Genomic DNA, 22222 nt, shown 5'->3' with positions numbered 1-22222 from the left:
CAGCATTACTGTTCAATTTCTCCCTTCACAACCACACTTTCTAGTTCCCTAGGATACAGGAGGGCGGGACCCGATTCCCCAAATGCACACACAATAACTCTTCCCCATGGGCCCAACAGCTCCAGGAGCTAGGAACAGCAAGTTCTCCCATAACCTTATGCGCTTCTCCCAACTATCTCCTTATCTGTCTACGTCCTTCTCACAATCTACAGGGCCCCATCTTTACTCAGCCCATATTGGCCCTAGGATTTCAGTGCACTGATAACCTCAAACATTGGGGCAATTGCACGCTGGAGTCCACATCTATAATTCTGCCCACCCCGACACCAGAACCTGAGGAAGTGCATTAGCTCCTTGGGGATTTGCATATCATGATACAACCCTGCGAAATCTGAAAGCAGCATTAGATGAACTAGCTTTTCGTCTCATTTCTCAGATCTCTCCCAAGTCCCATCTGTCTTTGTCCAATGTGGTTATAGACAACAGGCTGGCTTTAGATTATATATTGGCGGAACAAGGTTTGTGCTGTCATTAACAGAACATGTTGCACCTACATCAACACCACTGGACAGGTGGAAGAGAATATCCCAGAATTATATGCGCCAGCCTAACGGCTACATCCAATGGCCAAAGGGGCTGATCCTGCTAATAATATTTGGGATGCTGTATGTAAGACCTTTCCATCTGTAACCTGGTTCTTGCCCTTTTTAGGACCACTATATTGGTACTTTTGCTTTCTGGACCTTGTTTGTTTAATTTTCTTGTCAAATTTGTCTCTTGCAGACTCCCCACAATTTCATTTACAAATGATGGTGCACCAGGGATTCCAACCCATCCCCTGTGAAGATGAAACCTGTCAACACCAAGCCCGTGATTTCCTTCTACTCCCCACTGTCCATCGAGTTGTCCTAAAATTTAGAGAGCAAGGACTTCTGGAACCCTCAGGCAGGGTCAACATCCCAGACCATTATGATGCACCATCACCCATTTTCCCTTCAAAGATTTTAAGGGCCCAGAGTCCTTGAGGGGAGAAATGTTAGAGGAGGCAGCTAGTTAGCTTCTAACAGAATAGCTGGAGACCAGAAAGGGGGAAGCGGTGGCCAGTTCTGTTATCAGAAGGTCAGAGGCCTGTCCTGGCAGCACTCCCAAACCCACAAGAAACCAGATCAAACCAAACTGGCTGACAAAGAAGGCCGGAAACCCCTGACCAAATAAGGAAGAAAAGGTACAAAATCCTGCTTCCACGAAATCTCTGCCTCCAGTAACCTTCCTCCCCATAGCTAACAGTTGTCAGTAAAAGGTAGAAACCCAAACCCCAGCGTTCTCGAGCCGGCCTGCTCTCACATCTGCTGAGCGTACTTGCACTGTGGTGAACTTTCCTGCTTGCACCGCTCACCGGCCGTGTCTGGTCTGTCCTTGAATTCTTTCTTGTGATGAGACCAAGAGCCTCCAGGGACATCCTTGGGTTGGGCTGGGGGAGGCCTCAGGCCCAGGTCTCCCCAGTCCACTGGGCAACACTCCTCATTCTGTCCCCTGAGTTGCTGACCCCGCTGTGAGGAGAAAATTGACTCGAGAGGCCTCGCCTTTATATGTGCTTCTACAGGTGGGTGTCTTCCAGACCTAAGGGCCCTGCCCTTGTTGGCTTTAGCATCGTTGACTTGGTTCACATGTTTGTAAAAGTCACAGATTCAGTAGCTCATTGAATATGGAGATGTTGCGAACTATTGTTACAAACAGAGCTTTGGGGAATGCAGCACCTGTTACATTTTGCTAGTTTAAACCCGCAACAGAAAGCGTAAAACAAATTGCTTTTCCTTGGCATTGAGCTCTCTGGTATCAAGAAAGTAAAGAATACTCTTTTTCAGAAAATGTTGATATAAAAGAGAGAAATGTTTATTGAATTCTGGAGAGAGGATACACTTTGAAAATTCCCAGTTAGATGTAGGCCATTTGTGATTTTTAAATTTTTTTTTTTAAGATTTCATTTATTTATTTGACAGAGGGAGAGAGAGCACAACCAGGGGTAGGGAGAGAGGGAGAAGTGGGTTCCCCACTGAGCAGGGAGCCCGATGCGGGACTCGATCCCAGGACCCTGGGATCATGACCTGAGCCGAAGGCAGACGCTTAACCGACTGAGCCACCCAGGCGTCCTAATTGTGATTAAAAAAAAAAAAAAAAAAAAATTGAATCAAAGTGAATCCCTTTATGCTTGGGTCCTGCCTTTGCTACTTACTGGTTCTGTGACTTTGGGAAAGTCATTCAAGCACTCTGAGCCTCAGTTTTTACTTCTGTTAAATGGGAATAAAACCTTACCGGATGCTGTTGTGATTAAATGCACTTGAACATGTTTGCTAAAACTAAACAGCTACAAAAATGTGACTTGGGTTGCCAAGCACATCCCCCAGATTACTTGCCAATCACAAAGGAGAATTAGATACTTCTACAGTAGGGAAATCTGGTTGTCCCCACTTTAACCCAGCTATCCAACTTAGCATCACTCACCCTGGGACAATCAATATTTTTAGGAGGTCCCTGGTGTGTTCCAGCATGAAGTATACAGCATGGCCTAATGAAGTTTTCTTGCCCTAAATGCTGAATCCAGAACGCAATCAAGCCTTCAAATCTAACCTTTGGTTTATAGGAGCTGGAGGAACTGGTTAAACAACACCCCCAAGGAAGACCATCAGATAAATCAAGAATGTGAGGCATTCTATAAGACAACTGGTTTTCTAGAAGACAAGACCTAAAGATTAAGGGAAATTGATGTCATAAAAAAGGGCCAGGGGGTGATGGTCCTAAATTTAAAAAACTTGAAAGACACAACCACGTGCTTGATTAGATTCTGGTTCTGAAAAACAAAACAAAACAAAACAAAAAACAGCTTTTTAGACATTTTGGGGATAACTGGGGAAATTTGAAAATGGATTGGTATTAGATGATGTTAGGCAGTTACTACGTTTGTTCAGTGTGATGTTGGTATGATGGCTATGAAGGAAAAGCACCTTTAATATTTGGAGAAATGATTGGGAGTGAAGAGTCATAATGTCTGTAATTCCCTTTGAAATGGAAAAGGAAAGAAAGGAAAGAAAGATTAAAAGAAAAAGAAAGAGTAAGCCAAGAAAAAGTATTACAGACTTTGAAATGCACACACACACACACATTTCTATCTATGTATCTATTCTATGTATCTGTATGTCTCTATATAAAGCAATAGAGCCCAATGTTAATTGTTGGATGTTGGTGAGAAGCATATGGGGATTTATTGTACTATTATTTCTACTTTTATTGTATATCTGAAAAGAAATTTGTCTTAATGTTTTCAAAGGCTGGGTTGCATCATCGTCGGCCACCACTGCCTCCAGAATACAGCCCAGATTTCTTACCTGGCAAATCAGGTCCTTGACAATCTGGTGTCACTTCTTTCCCAGGCAGTCTCTTACTCTAATGTCTTGATGTATTCCATGCTCCAATTAAATTGGTCCACACGTCTGTTTCCACATTTGCCCTGCCCTTTCCCATGTGGGTGCCTTTGCATATGCTCCCCCTTCTTTCCTTTTTTTCTTTTTTTAAAGATTTTATTTATTTATTTGACAGAGAGAGACACAACAAGAGAGGGAACACAAGCAGGGGGAGTGGGAGAGGGAGAAGCAGGCTTCCCGCGGAGCAGGGAGCCCGATGCGGGGCTCGATCCCAGGACCCTGGGATCATGACCTGAGCTGAAGGCAGACGCTTGACGACTGCGCCACCGAGGTGCCCCGCTCCCCCTTCTTTGAATGCATAATATTCTCCCCACACAGCATCTCCTCTGATACCCTGCCTAGAAGTAATGCTCCCTCCTCGGGACTCAGAATTTGCTGTGACATTTGTTGTCTCGCCCTAAGTCATTTGTGTTCCCGACTTATGACAGCTACTACAGGGCGAGTTCCTCCAGCATGTGGTCTGTAGATCTGTATCTGTCATCTTCAGTTCCCGCATGACAGTTAGCACACAGCCTAGCCTATTCACCCATGTGACAAATATTTATTGAGCATCTACTAGAACATCTCCAGTCTTGAGCCAAGTGTTGGGAACAGGGTAGTGAAGGTACAGGTGGGCTCTATTCCAAGTGCAATGGAAGCGATTAGGGATTAAAGTGACCCCAATTTTTGTTAAAAATGGTCACTGTGGAGTCACAAGAGGGGGGAAAGCCAGCAGCAGGGGAGCACTTGCAGCTTTCTCAAAGAGACGCCGGAGGCTGGATTGAATGTGGTGGCAGGTGGACACGTTCCAGAGGCTCACTGTGAATAGGTGCAGGAAACCGGGTCAGAGGGAGAAGCGGACCCGAGATGCACTCGGCTGTGACGAGAGCTGGAGCTGGGTGCCCCATCCCAGGCTTCCGCCCTTGAGACGAGGTGGTTCGGGGCGCTCGCTCCATGCACTGGTCTGTCATTGCTCCAGGCTGCGTCCAAGGAGGCAGCCCAGCCCCAGGCATTTCCTTGGGGTGAGGGCAATTCCCAGAGGGAGACAGGCTCAGCCGTGAGCCCAGAGCCACTGACATTGTCAGCAGCTGGGTTTGAGCACCTGCTCCTGAAGAGGGCCTTTCCAGAGCACCACATTCTGTATCTATTTTGTAGACACTCCCACAGGGAATAATTGTGTACTTAAAAAACGGGCCCTGCCTACTACCTGGGGAAATCTCTAACACCCTAGCAGGAGGCACCATTGGCTCACTGAGGCTTTATAGTCCAGTGATGAGTTATTCTGCCTCAGGACCCTGATCACTGGGGTCCGTATTCTGCTTGTGTGAAGGGAATAGGATCTTGCGTGATTTACTTAACCTCTCACCAGTTTCCTTATGACCATGTGAATAGCATCTATTTCTCAATGTTTCGGGGGAAGGATTCAATGAAAATGCATGAATGTAATCTGCCTGTCATGTAGTAAATGATCAGTACATGCTAATTATTAATTATGCAAGGCTATCTTTGAAGCACAGCAGAGCTAACCCAAGTGGGACCCAAGACTTCCTTGGGAGTATTAGACGTGCTATAGAGAAGCCTAGAAATATTGGGACTTTATATGGTGTAGGAGTGTGTTCATAAAGTGAAGCTTTATTAAAGTGAATCAGCTTTTACTGTTTTTTTTTTTTTTTAAGATTTTATTTATTTGAGAGAGAGAGAGAGAGAGAGAGAGCACAAGCAGGGGTGGGGAGGGGCAGAGGGAGAGGGAGAAGCAGACCCCCCGCTGGGCAGGGAGCCCGACTCAGGACTTGACTCAGGACTCGACCCCAGGACCCTGAGATCATAACCTGAGGCGAAGGTAGATGCTTAACCCACTGAGCCACCCAGGTGCCCCACAGCTTTTACTGATTGTTAAGCACACTCACAAATATAATTGCATTTATTCTTTGTCACAATCCTGGTTGTTTTACTCCTCCTCTTACAGATGGGGAAACTGACTTAAGTAGGTAACTTGTAAGGGCAAAGCCCTGAATAGCCCCACAGCTAAGGCAGGCTGTCCTTTGTACCACAGGTACCATAAAATCTCTTCTCAATAACATAAACAACTCAGTTATAACCGGTGTCATCAACACAACGACATGACATTTGGTTTCATTTTGATAACAGAAAATAAACATAATTTCTCTTATTTTTAAAAAGTATCACCAGCCTGCCCCTGCTGCTGTTACATCCGGGAAAGCTACCATTTTTGCCATCCCTCAAATTTATAATAAATTTTTAAAAGATTATTCAAAACTGCTTCCCGCCCCCGCCCCCGTAACACTTAACTCTAATACGAAACGACTGAAAAAAATGTGCAAGTGACAGAGACTCCATTTATGTTGGTTTAAACACATAAGAGTTTATTCTCACGTATGAAAGAAATCCAGAGGTAGGCAGCTCAGGGTTGGTAGAGTAGCTCCCTGAAGTCTTCAGAGACACACACTTCCTTCTCTGCTGCTGTGCATTGTTTTTGACGTTGAGATTACTTTTTCCCTCAAGATGGCTGCTGGAGCTCCAGCCATCACAACTGCATTCTAGGCAGCAACAAGAGGGAAGGAAGGAAAAAAGGGTTTCCTTCCAAGGAGCAATTTTTGGTTATCCCACACAACACGCCTGCTTACTTCTCTGTTAATGGAGAAGCACTGGGGAATGATTGTACATGTAATTCAGGTTTTCTTTGTCTGCTACTCAACTCACTGCAATCTTGGACAAGTCATGTCCATACTCTCTTTTCCTTCAAATACAAACCTATTATATTCATTATGAAAGATATTAAAGGTTCAGAAATGTAAATACAGAAAATGAAAATCCCCCATAATCACACCTTTCAGAGATGACTGTTGTTAACATTTTGATATTCTTCCACTACCTTACGGGATTTTTTAAACAATTACAGTTTTTTAAAGATGAAATATTTGACACCTCTACTTACTAGTTTTCCAGGGCTACTGTAACAAAGGACCACAGATTGGGGGGCTTGAACAATGGAAATTTATTTTCTTACAGTTCTGGAGGCTAGAAGTTTGAGATCAAGTGGCAGGTGTGGACAGGATTGGCTTCTGAAATCTCCCCTTCACTTTTAGATGGCCCTTTTCTCTGTGCCCGTGTCCTAATGTCTTCTTAAAAGGACAGTCATATTGGGTTCTAGTGCACCCTAATGACCTCATTTTCACTTAACCTCTTTACTTTGAAGACACCATCTCCAAATACAGCCACATTAGGAGGCTCTGGGGGGTAGGACTCTAACATGTGAGTTGTGAGGGACACAATTTGGCCCCTAGCAGACACAGAATGCATATGATACACAAAAGCTGTGAAACACAATAGTAAAGCCCACCAACCTACCACCCAAAATAGCCAGTTTCCTACATCTTTATCTGAATCCCATTCCCCTAAACACTCCCAAAGGTAAGCACTGTCCTAAATCTAATTTAAAAAATGATTCTCTCAGTCACCTTGGCTTCTAATGGCTCAGTCTCCTGCAGACCAGGAATAGTGTTGTGAGGCCCGCTCTTAAGTGGTCCCTTCCACGCAGCGTGGAGATGGCCCATCTCCACCTCCACACTGCAGTGATTTCTCAAAAGCATAAATCAGATCATATTTTGTTTTGTGCTTTCTCCTTCAACACTCTGCAAAGTCTTCCCACTGCAGCGAGAGCAAATCCCATCGGGGCCCTGTGTGGTCATTCTATCCCCTCTTCATTCCAGCAACATCAGCCTTCTGTGGTCCTTGAGCTCCTTATTCTCCTCTCAGGGTCTTGGCGATCTTCCTTTTGCCTTGGGATGCTCTTTTGAGCCCTTTGCATGGCTGTCCTCTTGTCATTATTCATGCACCTACTCACAGGGCTCCTGCTCATCAAAGCCTTTCCTGACCACTGTCTCAAGTACCCCTCCTCCCATCTCTCGACTCCCTTACCCTTTGTTCTCTGAACACCCGCCTCTACCTGTAAGTATCTTCCTGGGGCCTCAGGCTGCAGAGGCGCAGGGCCTCCGTTTGTCTCTGTCACCACGGGGCCTGCAGCATTGCCAAGTGCTGGCTGATGTATATTACCGAGTTGTTCCTGACCTCGGGGTTGTCGTGATAAAGCGAGTGACAGTGTAGTTTGACAGGGCCATCGCACAAATTTAGTACACTAAAGGACCATACAGATGCCAGACAGCTGTACCTCTGATCTTTATATAATGCAGTTGGTACCGATGATGACTACCTCAATCGCCCCCTTTGACGTTACTGAGAGACAACTGCTTGATTTGCCTACTAAGAACGAAGGCATTAAAATCCCATCAGAAGACTTTGCAGATGTGTCCTTAAATGCCTGGAGCTTTTCAGCTGCTCCCGTATAAAGCATGGAGCAGGCACAGGAGCCTTCTAGAGGCCAGGACACTAGGCATGCAGCCTAAAACGTAAGGTTATTTTATTTTTTATTTATTTATTTATTTATTTATTTGACACTAGGCATGCAGCCTAAAACGTAAGGATTATTATTTATTTTATTTTATTTGAGAGAGCGAGCAAACGAGCGCACAAGCCAAGGGGAAAGGCAGAGGGAGAAGCAGACTCCCCGCCAAGCAGGGAGCCCAGCCCGATGGGGGACTTGATCCCGGGGTCGATCCCAGAACCCTGGGATCATGACCTGAGCTGAAGGCAGATGCTTAACCAACTGAGCCACCCAGGCGCCCTAAAATGTAAGGTTTAAATCCCAGTATCAGCCCTCACCAGCTGGACTGTCTTCTGAGCTACACAGTTCTGGCAGTGTACCCTTAGAGTGGCCCATCCTACTCCAAAAGGTTATAGAGAGGACTGACGAGAAGTATAGAGAGGACTGATGAGAAGATGAGGGTGAGTGTTCTTTGCACACTACAAAAGAGCTGTAAGGTGATCTTGTGGGTTTACCTTTGTGCACTGTTGGATGAACACTGACGAAAAGTATCTGAAGATCGAATCCTATTAACAGGGGAGCAGTTAAATAAATTATGTATAATGGCACGCAGTGGAACACTACACAGTTGTTAAAAAGATAGGGAGGCTCGGGGCACCCGGCTGGCTCAGTCGATGGAGGATGCATGGGACTCTTGATCTCGGGATTGTGAGTTTGAGCCCCATGTTGGGTGTAAAGATTACTTAAAAACGTAAAATCTTAAAGAAAACAAAACAGGGGAGCTCTTACATAGTAAAATAGAAAGATGTCCATGATGTAATATGGGAAAAAAAGGTAAGAACATCTATAGTTCTAACTATGTATGTGTATGCATAGAGAAATCACTTGGAAGACGATATACTAAATTGTTAGCAGTATGTTTTCGGGGTGGGGGGTGAAATCTGGCACTTTCCCTGTGTGAGTTATATGCGGATTTCTCTCCGTTTCTTTAGACTGACTTAACATCTAAGTAATTTAAGACAGTGTATGCACAACCAGCCAAGTACACACATCACTGATTCCCTAGCTCCCTTCTAGAAGTTTCCCAGCCCTCAGGTCTGAGTGAGGGTAATACTGCCTCAGAGAACAAACTTGGCTAAGGTGGGAGCTTGCGGGAGTCACAGTCACAGAATAATAAAGACAAGCTCCTCCGAAGAGCCTCAGCCTTACGTGCAACATTCGCAAAACAAAAAGCAAAGCGCCGAGGCTGTTAAGGCTGTTAAGGCTGTTAAGTTAGGAGACCTGCAAATGATTCACAGCTGGGCTTCTGCAGGAAGAAGGAAAAAAGGTCAAAACAATGCTATTAGGTGATTTTAAGATGCTGATTCCTCAGATCAAAGACTTGCTTCCTAAACACCCTCACAGTGGTCAAAGGTCAAAGGTCAAAGGTCACAACATTAATATACGTAAAACGTGGCCGGGCAGGGGAAAAGCAGAAGTCGCCTTCAACTCCCCGCTTTCACTTCTCACACAGTGGGCTTCCCTGCCCTCCAAAAGCAGATGGTAGGTGGCATCCAGTTCTCTGTATCAAATTCAGAAAGTCATGTCTCGGCTTTCCGAATGACGGACAGGGCAACTTCGGTGCAAGCCAGCTGGCTGACACCTGAGCTTTCTGGAGATGGAGCGGGGATCCTTCCTGATTCAAGTCAGTCTGGGAAAAAATGCAACTTAGAGGAAAGAGGAAGCTTGCTGGGAGCGACAGCTTGGACTTAGCGAAGTGGTTCTTCGACCCCCCCCCCCCCCCGCCCCGGTCAGTGGGCCATCTCCGTCACGGAGTTACGGGACACTGGACCACGGTTCTCGGGGTAACTGCCTTGCTCTCACATGACTTTCTCAGACCCCCTCGCACGTTCACCTGCTGCAAAGTCAAATGCTTCGGCTCTGAGGTCAAGCACAACTAGATCAGACGCGTTTGCCCTGCTGGAACTTACTTTCTCACTAGAAATAGAAGGCTCCTATTTTTAGTTCTTGGAGAGGAACTGCCCTTTTGGTTATAATAGCAATACATGGTCACTGAAGACACTGGAAAATACAGAAAAGGCAACAATCACCCCCACACACCATCCCCTGTCACCTTCTCCTTAAAGGCCACCACTGCTACTTTGTCACCTTTCTCCCATTTTTTTCCCCTCCATGATTAAGTCACATACATACATATACAGAACCTATCCTACACTTAACATTGTATTCTTAGTATTTTCCCACATTAACTGAACCCTTCAAAAGCAGTTTTTCCTTTAAAATATTTCTCCCAAAGAATGCATTTTCTCTATGGAAAATTTGGAAAACACTGAAAAGCAAAAATTAGTTTCCCATATTCCTACCATCTGGAGACAGACATCAGTAACCATCAGGAACATACCCTCCCTCCCGATGTATTTTTTTCATTATATAAGTATCATGCCTGTGGAATCTTTCCTTAGATTTCTAAAACCCAATTATTAGTCAGAGGCTGTGAATACTTCTAAAGGTCTTCACATCGCCAAAGCACTTCCAGAACTGTAATTTCTCCTACCAGTATGAATGGCAGTCTCAAATTCTCACTAGCATTATTTTTAAAGATTTTGTTAATTTGATAGGTTGAAAAAGTATCTTGTTATTTCTCTAATATGGGTGAGGGTGAAATTCTTAATATTACTCACTTGCATTTTCCTTTCTAAAAATTATTATTTACAAGTCTGTTGTTACCTACTTCTGTTACCTACTACTTATTTGGGTCTTCTTTTTCTTAGAGGATTATATTTGCTGAATTTTTTTTTAAGATTTATTTATGAGAGAAAAAGAGAAAGAGCGAGCGAGCAGGGGGAGGGGCAGTGGGAGAGGGAGAGAGAGAGAATCTGAAGCAGGCTCCGCCGTGGGGCTCAGTCTCACAACCGGGACATCACGACCTGAGCTGAAACTAAAAGTTGGATGCCCAACCAACTGCGCCACCCAGGTGCCCCTGGAAAGGAGCTTTTAGTACTAGTTTCCATCTGAACCCACTGAGGAATGGGACGATTCTGTTTTTGTGTTTTGGCCAGAAATTGCTTGCTCCTGAAAGTCTCATGAGAAGACCCGGCGAGGAAGAGTCAAGCGTACACATTACGATGACAGAGTGCGGGGAGAGAGCTCAGTCTCTTATCTGGAGCACGTTAGAGTAAAAATAACACCCACGTCTGAAATAACACAAAGTTACTATGAAGAATTATCAAAGCTTCCCCACCTCCAGTGAGGGGAAGAAGTGTGCGATGTGAGGCAGAGCTGGCCATGTCAGCAGCTTAGGCCAAACCGGGCTCTATGAAGTCTCTTAAAACCCCACGTGCCTGGAGGTGGACCGGATGCAGATGAACTGCACCGTGTGTCCACCACAATTTACAATCTTGTTTTGTAGTTGAAGGGAGGGTGGGGGAGGACTGAAAGCACCTAGGTTTTTCAAGGAAAGTTACCGTGTGAACATAAGGTCTTCAATCTGTCTCCCTTATTACAACAGTACAAAAGTTAAAATCCTCACCGAGCCCCAACACCAAGACGTTTGCCAGTCCATCGAAACAGGCTAGAAACACATTTGCAATCATGTTCAGACAAGAAGTAACAAGAAGTAGAAATGCAGGCATGCAATTTTTCAAGTATACAATTTGTTTTTATTTACAATACCCTATAAAAATGTAAATTTAGAAACTTTAATTTTTATTAATTAGAACCAAACAAAAAAGATAAAGCACAGAAAGGAAGAAATAATAGTCAAGTATTCACTTGATCAGTTGTGAGGGGAAGGGAGGAAAGGCGCAGGGTGGAAAGAGTCAGTAGGTAAGGGTGGAGGGAAGCTAGGTCATGTCACCGGGAGCAGCTTGCGGGGCCGGGGCTCCGGAATGGGGAGAAACAGAGATGGAGAGCAAGGACAGCTGGTTACAACGGAGGACTTTACTGTTGTACAAGACATGTATGTGCAAAATGTTGATTCTCTTTAAATATCATAACCTGTCCCCTCACTAACATTCGAAAAGGTGAGAATAGCAAAAAGTGAATCAGGACAGTCATGTGAAGTGGACTCTGATTTAATTTTCCGGAGGGCTGTGATCTCTAGAGATCAAACCCCTCATCTTGCTTGGCTGCTGCCCGGGAGGGGGACGGGAGGGGGACGGGTGGAAAGGGCCATGGTGGGCTGTCCCTGCCGGGACCGAGACCCAGGCCCCTGGCTGCCTGGGAGAGGGTCCTGGAGACGAAGGGGAAGGACAGCACTTCTGCCCGTGGTGTGGAGGAGCCTGCAGAGCAAAGCAAGCCGAACTGAGCTTCCGTGGTTACCTCTGGAGGTTGCGACCCATGACACCAAATAAAAACGGGGAAGAGGGAAGTAAAAGCATGGCTTTATTGAAGTTGTCTCAGGAAGACAGAGCGAGTGTGCAAACGCTACGCTGTGGAAGCAGGCTCTAAGTCCGGTTCATCTGGGGTCAACCTTGCACGCCCTGGAGGGGACAGGCTCAAGTACACTGTAGCTGTAGCAGGACAAGGGCTTAACCGTGTGCCGTTTCACTGAGGTGGACAGATACAAAGGAAATACGGCGGGGAGGAGAAACAGGACTTCTCAGCCTAGAGCTGGGTGTCAGCCAATTAAGAGTCCTGATTTTAACGTGCTGCATACCCTGTATTTATATTAAAACAAGTAGAACCCACCAAATTAATTACAAGATGGACTAGAAACAGATTAAAAATACATCAGCTGGTTTGTTTTTAGAGGAGGGACGTGTCAACTACATATTTCTCAATCTAAAACTCGTTCTTTAAGGATCCTCTGGAGATCACATGAACGTATGTAGAGGGGAGTGTGTGCATATATATATATACGTATATATATGTATTGGTTTCTACTTAATTGGTTCTCCTATAGTCGTGTTAATACGGGGCAATGAAAGAAGACTTTAATAGGATGAGGGAAGGAATCCTTTGGCAGGCTACAATCTACTCTGACTGGAGTAGTGGGGGTGGGTAAGGGGAGAGATTATATTTGTGTCTCTAGGGCAAAGAAAATGCAAAACTGAGAAGAATTGAGGAAAAGCAGGACATGCAGAACTGTAACACAGAAGGTAAGAAGGAGCCAGCGGAAATATCGCCCAGCCAAATTTCACAGAGCAGTGGGAAAATATGGGGCATGAGAGCCAAGCCCTGTGACAGGAACCGGTCCCACGAGACGCTCTGGGGAACAAGCTACCTTCCCTCCCTCATCAGAACACCCCGCTGTGATGGCGGCAGTGCGGGCGGCAGCCTAAAGGAGGCACAGGACACGCACGGGACACGCCTGGAGGTCTTTTATCGGGTCCCCTGAACTAGCCTGTGGGCAGAGAGAGAGAGAGAAAGGAAACTTGTGTGAGTTAAAACAGAAGGCACTCTTTCGCATTAAAGTTACACCCTTGTTAGAATTCTCTCGACAAAACACCGGAAATATCTCTACCCTTCCTTCCTGAACTCAGGGTGCTTCTGTGGCCCGCTCAGCACCTTCTATCTAGTAGATACGTACTTGAGACAGGTCCTTAATGTCTTCCACTAAATTCAGTTTCATGCCCCTGATCTCCTCACCGTAACGTCTAAAGTGCCAACTTTAGTAAGATGTGGAACTCTCCTGTTTCAGACTTACTGCAGCTTTGTCTCCAGCAAGTTCAGTTTCTGTCGGTCAACATAGCGAGAAAAGAGGGACACCAGGTTTGTGGGTATAGAGATTGGCTTGGCCAGGGCTGCTTGGGGAATCCGCAGAAGTTCTCGGGTTGCCATGAACATCACCTCCGTCCTGAAAGAAAAACCGTTAACAACACGTAAGAACAATATGAGAAAAAGAATAAACAATGATCTAAAAGAACGTGAAAGAAGAAACACAGCCCGGACTGACCACTGGTTGTTCTGTGTTGATTCTGCAGCAGGGTCTGAACTCTGTAGGTCTTCCCCACGGCTCAGGACGACGAGAAGCAGTGACAGGCCGAACTACAAGAGGAGACAGAGGGACTCCAACTCACCTCTGCGCCCGCTGCTCCGGCACCGCTGAGGGGACCCCAGCACTGGATCACAAGGAGCCCGCCGCTTTGCTCTGCCGTCGGCAAACACCGGGCGACCGTGAGCTGGGGGCTGGGCCTTTCTCCCGGCTTTGCTCAGGCAGGCGGCAACAGCATCACCAACGAAAAGGGGAAACCCAGGGCCAAGCGTCCTCTCTGCTCCCCCACCCCAAAGTGAGAAGAAAAGATAATTTCTTCCCTGTCACAGATAAGGTGGGGTTTAGTTTTACTTGTATTTACTAAAACAGAAACGGATTAAAAAAAAGAAAGTCAAAGACAAACTTTGATCAGAAAATTAAAGTTCACAGAAAAAGTAAGAAAAAACATTAAATAGATTGATATTTTGAATTAAGAACAAAGATGTGAAGACCGGTGGGAAAACGTACAAAGAAAGGTCACTGAAATGATCAGCATATGAAGAGACTTCCTTGAATCTCCTGAAAAAGTTTTCTTAACAAAGGACACACCCCTAGTGGACATATAAAGGTTGAGATAAGATGTTCAAAGCAGAGAAGGGATACACAGATTTTTATAGCCTTACTAAGACTATTAAAATTTAAGCAACCTGCTTTAGAAATTAAAGATTTGTTTTATTCAGTGGGCAGTACCAGCAGGAAACATGTGGTCTAAAGGGGCACAGAACAGAATACAAATAGGGACAAGCAGCACGATGAAATGTATGAATCACAGCGACAGTGGATATGAAGAGAATCCATGTTTCTGAGTTCAACTCACAGAGAACCCTCGTGTCACTATCAGAAAAAACAACACTGGGCTACACATACAATCTCTCATCTGACCTCGTAGTTTTCTATTTATCAACACTAAACTCAGAGCCCAAGTAACACAGAAGGCCCACAGCCTGTCACTTCAGAACCCCAGCTCTGTCACCTCTCAACCGCCCTTGAGTCCTGCTTTGGCAGGTTTTCAGGTGCCAGGGGGGAAGGGGCCTTGACTTTTTCACTGTGCTCGCACATGTGCCCACTGAGGAAGGGCATTACACTGAACTGTCACAGCGGTGGGCTCATCTGAATAACAGGACAGCTCTGAAATCGCCTGTCACCTCCCCTTACAGGTCAGGCAACTGGCTCAGCAAAGTGAAATAATGTGTTCACCATCACAAACCTAGAGACTGGCAGGCAAGGAATGGAAAGCTGCTCTGAAAGCTCATGTTCTCTCTTCTATGTTACGTGTCCCCTGCGAGTCTCTGGATCGTCAACCTGATGTAGATGAAACATGGAATGGGATGTTCTCCTATTTACGGTCTTACGAGCAAGAGTGCGGACTACCTGTTTTCTTCCTCACGTCAGAACTTGGATTTTATCTCAGACTACAATGGTGTGAACTCAAAGATGTTTTCCAGCCTTCTCAGCAGTGATGTGTGGCATGTGAGGAAAACCTGGCCACTGAGATTAAGTAGAAGTTGTTGGTTACAACTCTTGGAAAAGGTCCCAACAAGGCAGACAGCAAATCCGCACCTTTTGGCCCCTCTGCAAGCACCTCTCTTCCCGATGGAGTGGAGCCTGAGAGGCCATGAGTGCGGCAGCCACCGCTAAGGCTGCAGAGAAGGCAGGCCGAAGGAGCCTACAGCCCTGACGACCATGTGGACAGGATGCCAGAACTATTCCACCGACAGACAGAAAATCCTATTTTGTTGAAACCACTTATTTCTAGCCTCTGACACTAGGAGCTTAACATAACTCCTGGCTGAAAGATGCCTTTTTAAAAAAATATTTTTTTATTTTAGAGACAGAGAGGCCTCACATGGGCGCACACGCACATGGGGAGGGAGCGGCCGAGGGAGAGAGAAACTTAAGTAGACCGCGCACTGAGCGCAGAGCCTGATGTGGGGCTCGATCTCATGACCCTGAGATCATGGGCTGAGCAGAAATCAAGAGTCAGACGCTTCACCCACTGAGCCCCCCGGGCGCCCCTGAAAGTTGCCACATCAGCCAATGTTTGTATCTGTAACTCAAATCTAGACAGCTGGCCACGTTCAGGGACCTAAGAGGGAGCGAGCACCTTGTTCTGGAGCACAGCAGCGAGGTGAGGGTTGGAGGGTGCTGGTGCGGCTGTGCTCTGAGGTAGGTTCAGGAGCTGTTGCAGAAGGCTGGTGACAGTCACTGATGGAAGGTGACAGAGGAGCAGAGAGAAGGGACTCAGTAAGCATGGCAGCACCTACAAAAAATAAAGAAAAGCATTACATCCTGGCAACTGTGACTTCAGTCAGCCTGCGTCAGTGGGCATGGACAGGAGGATGCTCGGCTGCACACTCAAATGGCCTCAGGCAAGATTTAACACGAAGGGCTGACAAGTCCAGCAGGTACTACTAGAGTCTCAACAATGGGTTGGTTCTGAGGTGTCTACTGAGAACTTTTAAAGCTCAATTTGCACAGGAAACATGACTTGTGTGAACCAAGGGTGTAAAATCACTTCTCAAATAGACAGCAAGATTCACGATAAAATACCATTTCTGAATTCATCCCACAAATATTTCAATGCCTACAGTGTGTCAGGCACGGTGGGCTACAGTGAAATGGTAAACAGGTCAGACCTGCAGGAATCTAAAGTTGAGTGGGGGGTCATGAGTAAACTGGCAATTTCGATATACCATGAGAAGGACTCTGAGACAGGTAAATCCTGAGTGCTGTGGAACTACCCAGAAGTATTTTTAGACCTAACTGGATCTTTTTTTTTTTAAAGATTTTATTTATTTGACAGAGACACAGCAAGAGAGGGAACACAAGCAGGGGGAGTGGGAGAGGGAGAAGCAGGCTTCTCGCGGAGCAGGGAGCCTGATGCGGGGCTCGATCCCAGGACCCTGGGACCGTGACCTGAGCCAAAGGCAGACGCTTAATTAATGACTGAGCCACCCAGGCGCCCCTAGACTTAACTGGATCTTGTCTGATCTTTATACAAGCTCAATGAGGAAGCTGAGAAATGATAGACTTTACAGATTATTAGACAAGCTAAGCGAGCAGAAGCTCAGTATTCAGAGTTCCACAGCTAGTAGTGAGAACCAGAATCCAAGGCTGTTGAATTCTGGCCTGCAAGTCATTCAGTCCTTTTAGCCATGAGGCCCAGACTGGAAAGTTAAAATACAGTGCTACTAATATAACTAGGTTCTAGCACAGGAAAGGAAATCAAGGGTGCTTCCAGCACTCAGTGCCCATGGTATAAAAAATGATAGCTGATTTTACTTCAGATGGCATTCAAAGATGGAAAGTAGACTTTTAGGGATCTACTACTCTAAACAAACAAAGCTTTAACAACAAAAGCGTTTTAATCATACAGAAAAGTATAAAGAGTATAATGAAGTCTGTGTACCCATCACCCAGCCTCAATAATTAAATCAACATTCTACCAATCTTATTAAAATTAAATCTACGTCCCTCCTATATATCCTATCCTTTCATCCATAAATACTTCAGCTTGTATCTCTAACAAAATCTCTCACAGTATTCTTGCACCTAACAAAATTAACAGCCATTCCTCAATCTCACCTAATATCTCCTCCAAATTCAAATTTCTCTAGTTGTCTCAAAAACATCTTTTAGCAATTGACTTATTCTAATCATGATTCCAATGGGACCCACACATTGCATCTGGCTGGTAAGGCTTTTAAAATCTGTGAATTAGTCCTTTGCCCACTGCCCATCTTCTTTTCTCATGCTATTTAGTTGTTGACGATGTCCCACGGTTTGGATTTGGCTAACTGCACCTCTGTGCTGTCACTTAACAGGTTCTACTATCCTCTGTCTTTCCAATAAAAACTGATGGTTAGAATTAGAGGTCTGGTAAGATTTAAGTTCATCGGGGGAAGGCAAGGGTAAGAAAACTTCATGGATAGAGCTGTGTGCTTTTTCCTGCATCATGTCAAGAAGCACACGGTGTCTGGTTGTCCGCCTCTTAGACAGTGATCACTTGTTTGCTGCCCCAACCACCATAAATTTCCCCATCCACCTTTTACCCAATGCTTTTTGCACCAGTAAGGACTGCTGTCCAGACTGACTGATTGCTTTTCCATTAGGGACTGTAAATTGGAGATTTTCTAATTTTATCATTTCTTTTGCATTTATTAGCTGAAAAAAAAATTTTTTTAAAAAGATTTTATTTATTTGACAGAGAGAGACACAGCGAGAGAGGGAACACAAGCAGGGGGAGTGGGAGAAGGAGAAGCAGGTCTCCCGCCGAGCAGGGAGCCCGATGTGGGGCTTGATCCCAGGACCCTGGGATCAGGACCTGAGCTGAAGGCAGACGCTTAACGACTGAGCCACCCAGGCACCCCTTAGCTGAAATTCTTCTAGAAAGAACTTTCTATTATCAACTTTCTGGTTACAATGATATTTGGTTGTAATAAAAAGGCAGGATAAATGTTTTGAGTCTTTTCCTTATTTACCCATTTTCAGAATAATGAGTTGATGGCCTAGCAATCTCGGAAGGTGATTAATATATTTTTTGGTATCACTGTGAACTCATTAAATTAAAAATATTTGATATATTTCAATCCACTTCTGTAATTTTTCTTTCTGATGCAAATTATCCCATTTTTGGCCAACAGGAGCCCCTTCAGCTTTGTCTGTGCATCTTTCACGTGGGACACCCTAGTAATCTTTTAGCTTCCTTACTTTCTGGCACAAGATAGTCCACGATTACCTTGTATATTTTATGCCTCAGACCTGCAACTAGTTATTGTTTCAAGAAATGGTATTCAGAGATGTGGTCTATTACTCTTTAACACAAGGAGGTGTAAACTCTGCCCCTATAATTACCAAATTTTCCTCACTAGCAGACACCTCCACTAAGGCAAGCATCTCTGAATTCCTAGTTCCTAGCTCTGCGCGATGTATTTCTAAGACCTAAAATAGTGCCTGGTACATACACATGTAATAAATATTTAATAAATATTTACTGAATAAATAAATATTTACTGAATGAATGAAGCCCTCCCAAACTTGTTTCCACTGATGAGTTCCTCTAGGACTGTGAGTGTCCACCCCATGGCCTACAATAATCTATATGCTGTAAGGGAGTTGCTGCTTTTTGTCTGGCTTCCATTTTCTAGGATAAACCTCAAATCCTTAAACTTTCCTCCAACCCATTTTTCCTTCTTAAAATCTTTAAAAAATGTATTTGTCTCATCCCACTTCACTTTTCCTGATGATGACGCCTCAACTTTGCATTAATTTCTTCTGCACGTGCTACAATTTTAAGGACTTTTTCAACTCATTATGATTTCAGAAGGAGTGAATTTTCAACTCTTTCATGCCATACCACTTAACAAGGTATCTTGGCATCATGTTTTCTGTGGATCATCACCAGCTGGTTATTGATCAAGCATCATCTAATGTGAGAGGCTTACTCTCATAAGTTCTAACATTCTGAACCTCACACTTAGTAATAACTGCCCTACCCTTAACAATTTCTTGCTCTGAACTTCTAAAATGATTCTAAATAGAATCATTTAGAATAAATAAATCGAACAATTTTTCAAGTGTTAGGATAAGTAGAGAGCAAGTCTTACCAAAAGTTTACTTATAAACTTGAAAATCACGTTGCTAAGTCCAGCCTAGTTTACATCATGATAAACGTTATTTACGAGCACAGCGGGCACTGGCTTGATTCCTCTGTGACACCAATCAACGGAGTCTGCAGCTGAATGTTAAGCTCCTGACAACAGCCCAGTGCGTGATACTTTATATCCAGCAAAGTAACCAAGACCATATGTTTGTAAATTTTCGTGAGCATCAGATTCAGCTGGATTCTGTTAGAGATACAGAAGCCCTGGCCTTTCCTCTGTAAATTCTGATTCAACATGTTTGGAGTAGGGCTGAATTATCTGCTGCCCAAGAAATTCTGATACACAACACAGCTTCACGACTATGTCAAATACGATGCGATTATTGCATTCCTCAGTTTATGAACTTGGTCTGTTGGACCAAAAATGGGATTAAAAGTATAGTCCTGGAGTAGACTTTTGCTTTAAATAATCAAATCCTACTACTGAAGGTTAGACAAAACAACAGAAATAGGAAGAGGGGAAGATAAGAAATTTGGATTCTAGAAACCTTATCAACTATGAAGACCCAAAGGAAAGAAGTCCCACATGGGGGATCACCTCATCTTGTGCATCCTTCTTGATAAGAAAAGGGAGATTCCTGGCTGTTGTCATGAGAATGTCAGCTGCTTGCTCTGTGGAGAGGAAAGGAAGAATACGGGCAACCATTCTCTTCCCTTTTCGGATACACATGATCTGTACAAAGTGGTCATCACTTGGCCTGCAGGGGAAGGAAATGCTCACTTAGGTCAGCAAGAACAATTTGACACATCCTTTATCTCCTCTTACATGTTACTGAACGAACTTGCTGTGCTCATTTTCACGCTACGATGACCTGTGCTACAAAATAGTGGGAATTACTTCTCCAACTCTCAACCAAATAATAACAAGTCATTTTTCAAGTTTCGCAAATGTAGAAAATCGTCCTTTCACAAACGTATGTTAAATAGACTTGTTCAAACTACAGGTGTTCATTTCCTTTAAGTTTTATGTAACTAGACAAATAACATGGTTGATACAGCAAAATCCAAAAACATACATAAGCAAAAAGGATATAAAAACAATCATTTCAGAATTAACTTTATATTGTTATTTTTTTTAAATTTATTTGACAGAGAGCGAGCAAGAGAGCACAGCAGGGCGAGCGGCAGAGGGAGAGGGACAAGCAGGCTCCCCACTGAGCAGGGAGCCTGATGAGGGACTCGATCCCAGGACCCTGGGATCCTGACCTGAGCCGAAGGCAGATGCTTAACCTACTGAGCCACCCAGGCGCCCCTACTGCTACCATTTTTAAGAACCTTTGGGCTGTATATTTTTTCATTAAAGAAAATTAAAAAAAAAAAGTCCAGAGAACGCATACAGCTTTGTTACTTGGCTTTCTTCACCCAACAACTTCTTGTGACAATTTTCCACCTCAATAGATAACACTTTAACTACGTCGATTTGATGGCCCCATAACATTCCCAACTATGGACAAGCCCACATTTATTCAACCAGTTGCCTGTCAACCTGACTCCAGAAAAGGTGTGTTAAAAAGAAGGGGTTTATTTTTATGTTCTGGTTCGTGAGTGTCCTGACTTAGAAGAATCTCCAATTCTCTTGAAAGGGCAAAGGAAAGGGAGTTTTCAGGACAGAGTCCTCTTGCATTCATCAAATAAACACTTGAGGTTTATTTTACTTTATTTTTTTAAAGATTTTTTTATTTGTTTTATTTGACAGAAAGAGAGAGTGAGTGAGAGAAGGAACACAAGAAGAGGGAGTGGGAGAGGGAGAAGCAGGCTTCCTGCTGAGCAGCGAGCCCAATGCGGGGCTCGATCCCAGGACCCTGGGATCATGACCTGAGCCGAAGGCAGACGCTTAATGACTGAGCCACCCAGGCGCCCCAACACTTGGGGTTTATAGAACATTTACTGTCAGCAAGATCCTGGGTGGGAGAGATGACAGATATAGATAAAAAGATACATTAAGGAGCTTAGTCCTCACTGGAAGACTGATTGGCTGCCATAGTGTATGAGTATTCTATGGAAATCCCAAGAAAGTATAAATATCTATGCTTTCCATCTTAGTAGAAAACACTACATGAAGATTCCAAGGTTGAACACGCTAGAATAAAGCATAAAGCAAGTACAATCTATAGGCTCAAACAGAGAAACCAAATCATGTTCCCCACTGTGTCTCTAGTACCCAGCGTAGTTCCTAGCAGATAGTGAATAGGTAGGTGTCGAATAAATGAATCCAGAATAAAGAGATTTTTTTCCTGGCTGGGAAGGATTATGAAATGCTTTATATGATGCAGCATTTGAGTTAGGCCGGAAGGATAGACTCTGAGCTTCCTCGGATGGTAAGGAAGATATCCAAAAGACAGAAATGTGGAAAGCTCAGGTCAGCCGAGTAAGGAGTCCAGCTGGTCTCACGTGTCCCTCCAAGTGTACAATTCTTACCTCTCTTGTCCAGGCAATTTCCCCCTTAAGTTGTCATACATGCTACAAATTTTGTGCTTTCTTTCATCCGCCAGGGCAGGTCGCTCTTCTTCTAGACTTAGGAGATACCGCCTTTCATAATCCTCCACATCCAGGAGTAAACTATACGTCTAAGTGAGACACAAAGCAGGCCATAGCATGCTAGGTCAGGATCAGAGTATTTGATAAACAATTTCACAGTTTAAGACCACCAGGTAAAGACAAAAGAGCGAAAACGAATTGTAGTAAGACTGAGAGGAAAAAGGTGCTCTTCTGAATCCAGAAAAACA

At 44.4% G+C, this 22222-nt stretch overlaps 1 protein-coding gene across 1 annotated transcript in view; it reads right to left on the bottom strand.

Moving 5' to 3' along the window:
- Nucleotides 1-11496: 11496 nt before the first annotated feature.
- The window catches only part of PATL1 (PAT1 homolog 1, processing body mRNA decay factor), a 31799-nt gene continuing 21073 nt past the window's right edge, over nucleotides 11497-22222 (bottom strand). Inside the window, exons 14-19 of the mRNA XM_036110591.2 lie at nucleotides 21915-22063; nucleotides 20035-20194; nucleotides 15939-16094; nucleotides 13757-13848; nucleotides 13508-13657; nucleotides 11497-13204 (exon numbers count right to left, since the gene is read on the bottom strand). Coding sequence (XP_035966484.1) covers nucleotides 13183-13204; nucleotides 13508-13657; nucleotides 13757-13848; nucleotides 15939-16094; nucleotides 20035-20194; nucleotides 21915-22063 — 729 coding nt within the window. The 3' untranslated portion in view covers nucleotides 11497-13182. The remainder of the gene's footprint in view (nucleotides 13205-13507; nucleotides 13658-13756; nucleotides 13849-15938; nucleotides 16095-20034; nucleotides 20195-21914; nucleotides 22064-22222) is intronic.

The sequence above is a fragment of the Halichoerus grypus genome, chromosome 11 (assembly GCF_964656455.1).
Source record: "Halichoerus grypus chromosome 11, mHalGry1.hap1.1, whole genome shotgun sequence".
Lineage (NCBI taxonomy): Eukaryota > Metazoa > Chordata > Mammalia > Carnivora > Phocidae > Halichoerus > Halichoerus grypus.
Note: the sequence above shows the minus strand (reverse complement) of the source record. Positions and strands in the feature narration are given on the sequence as shown.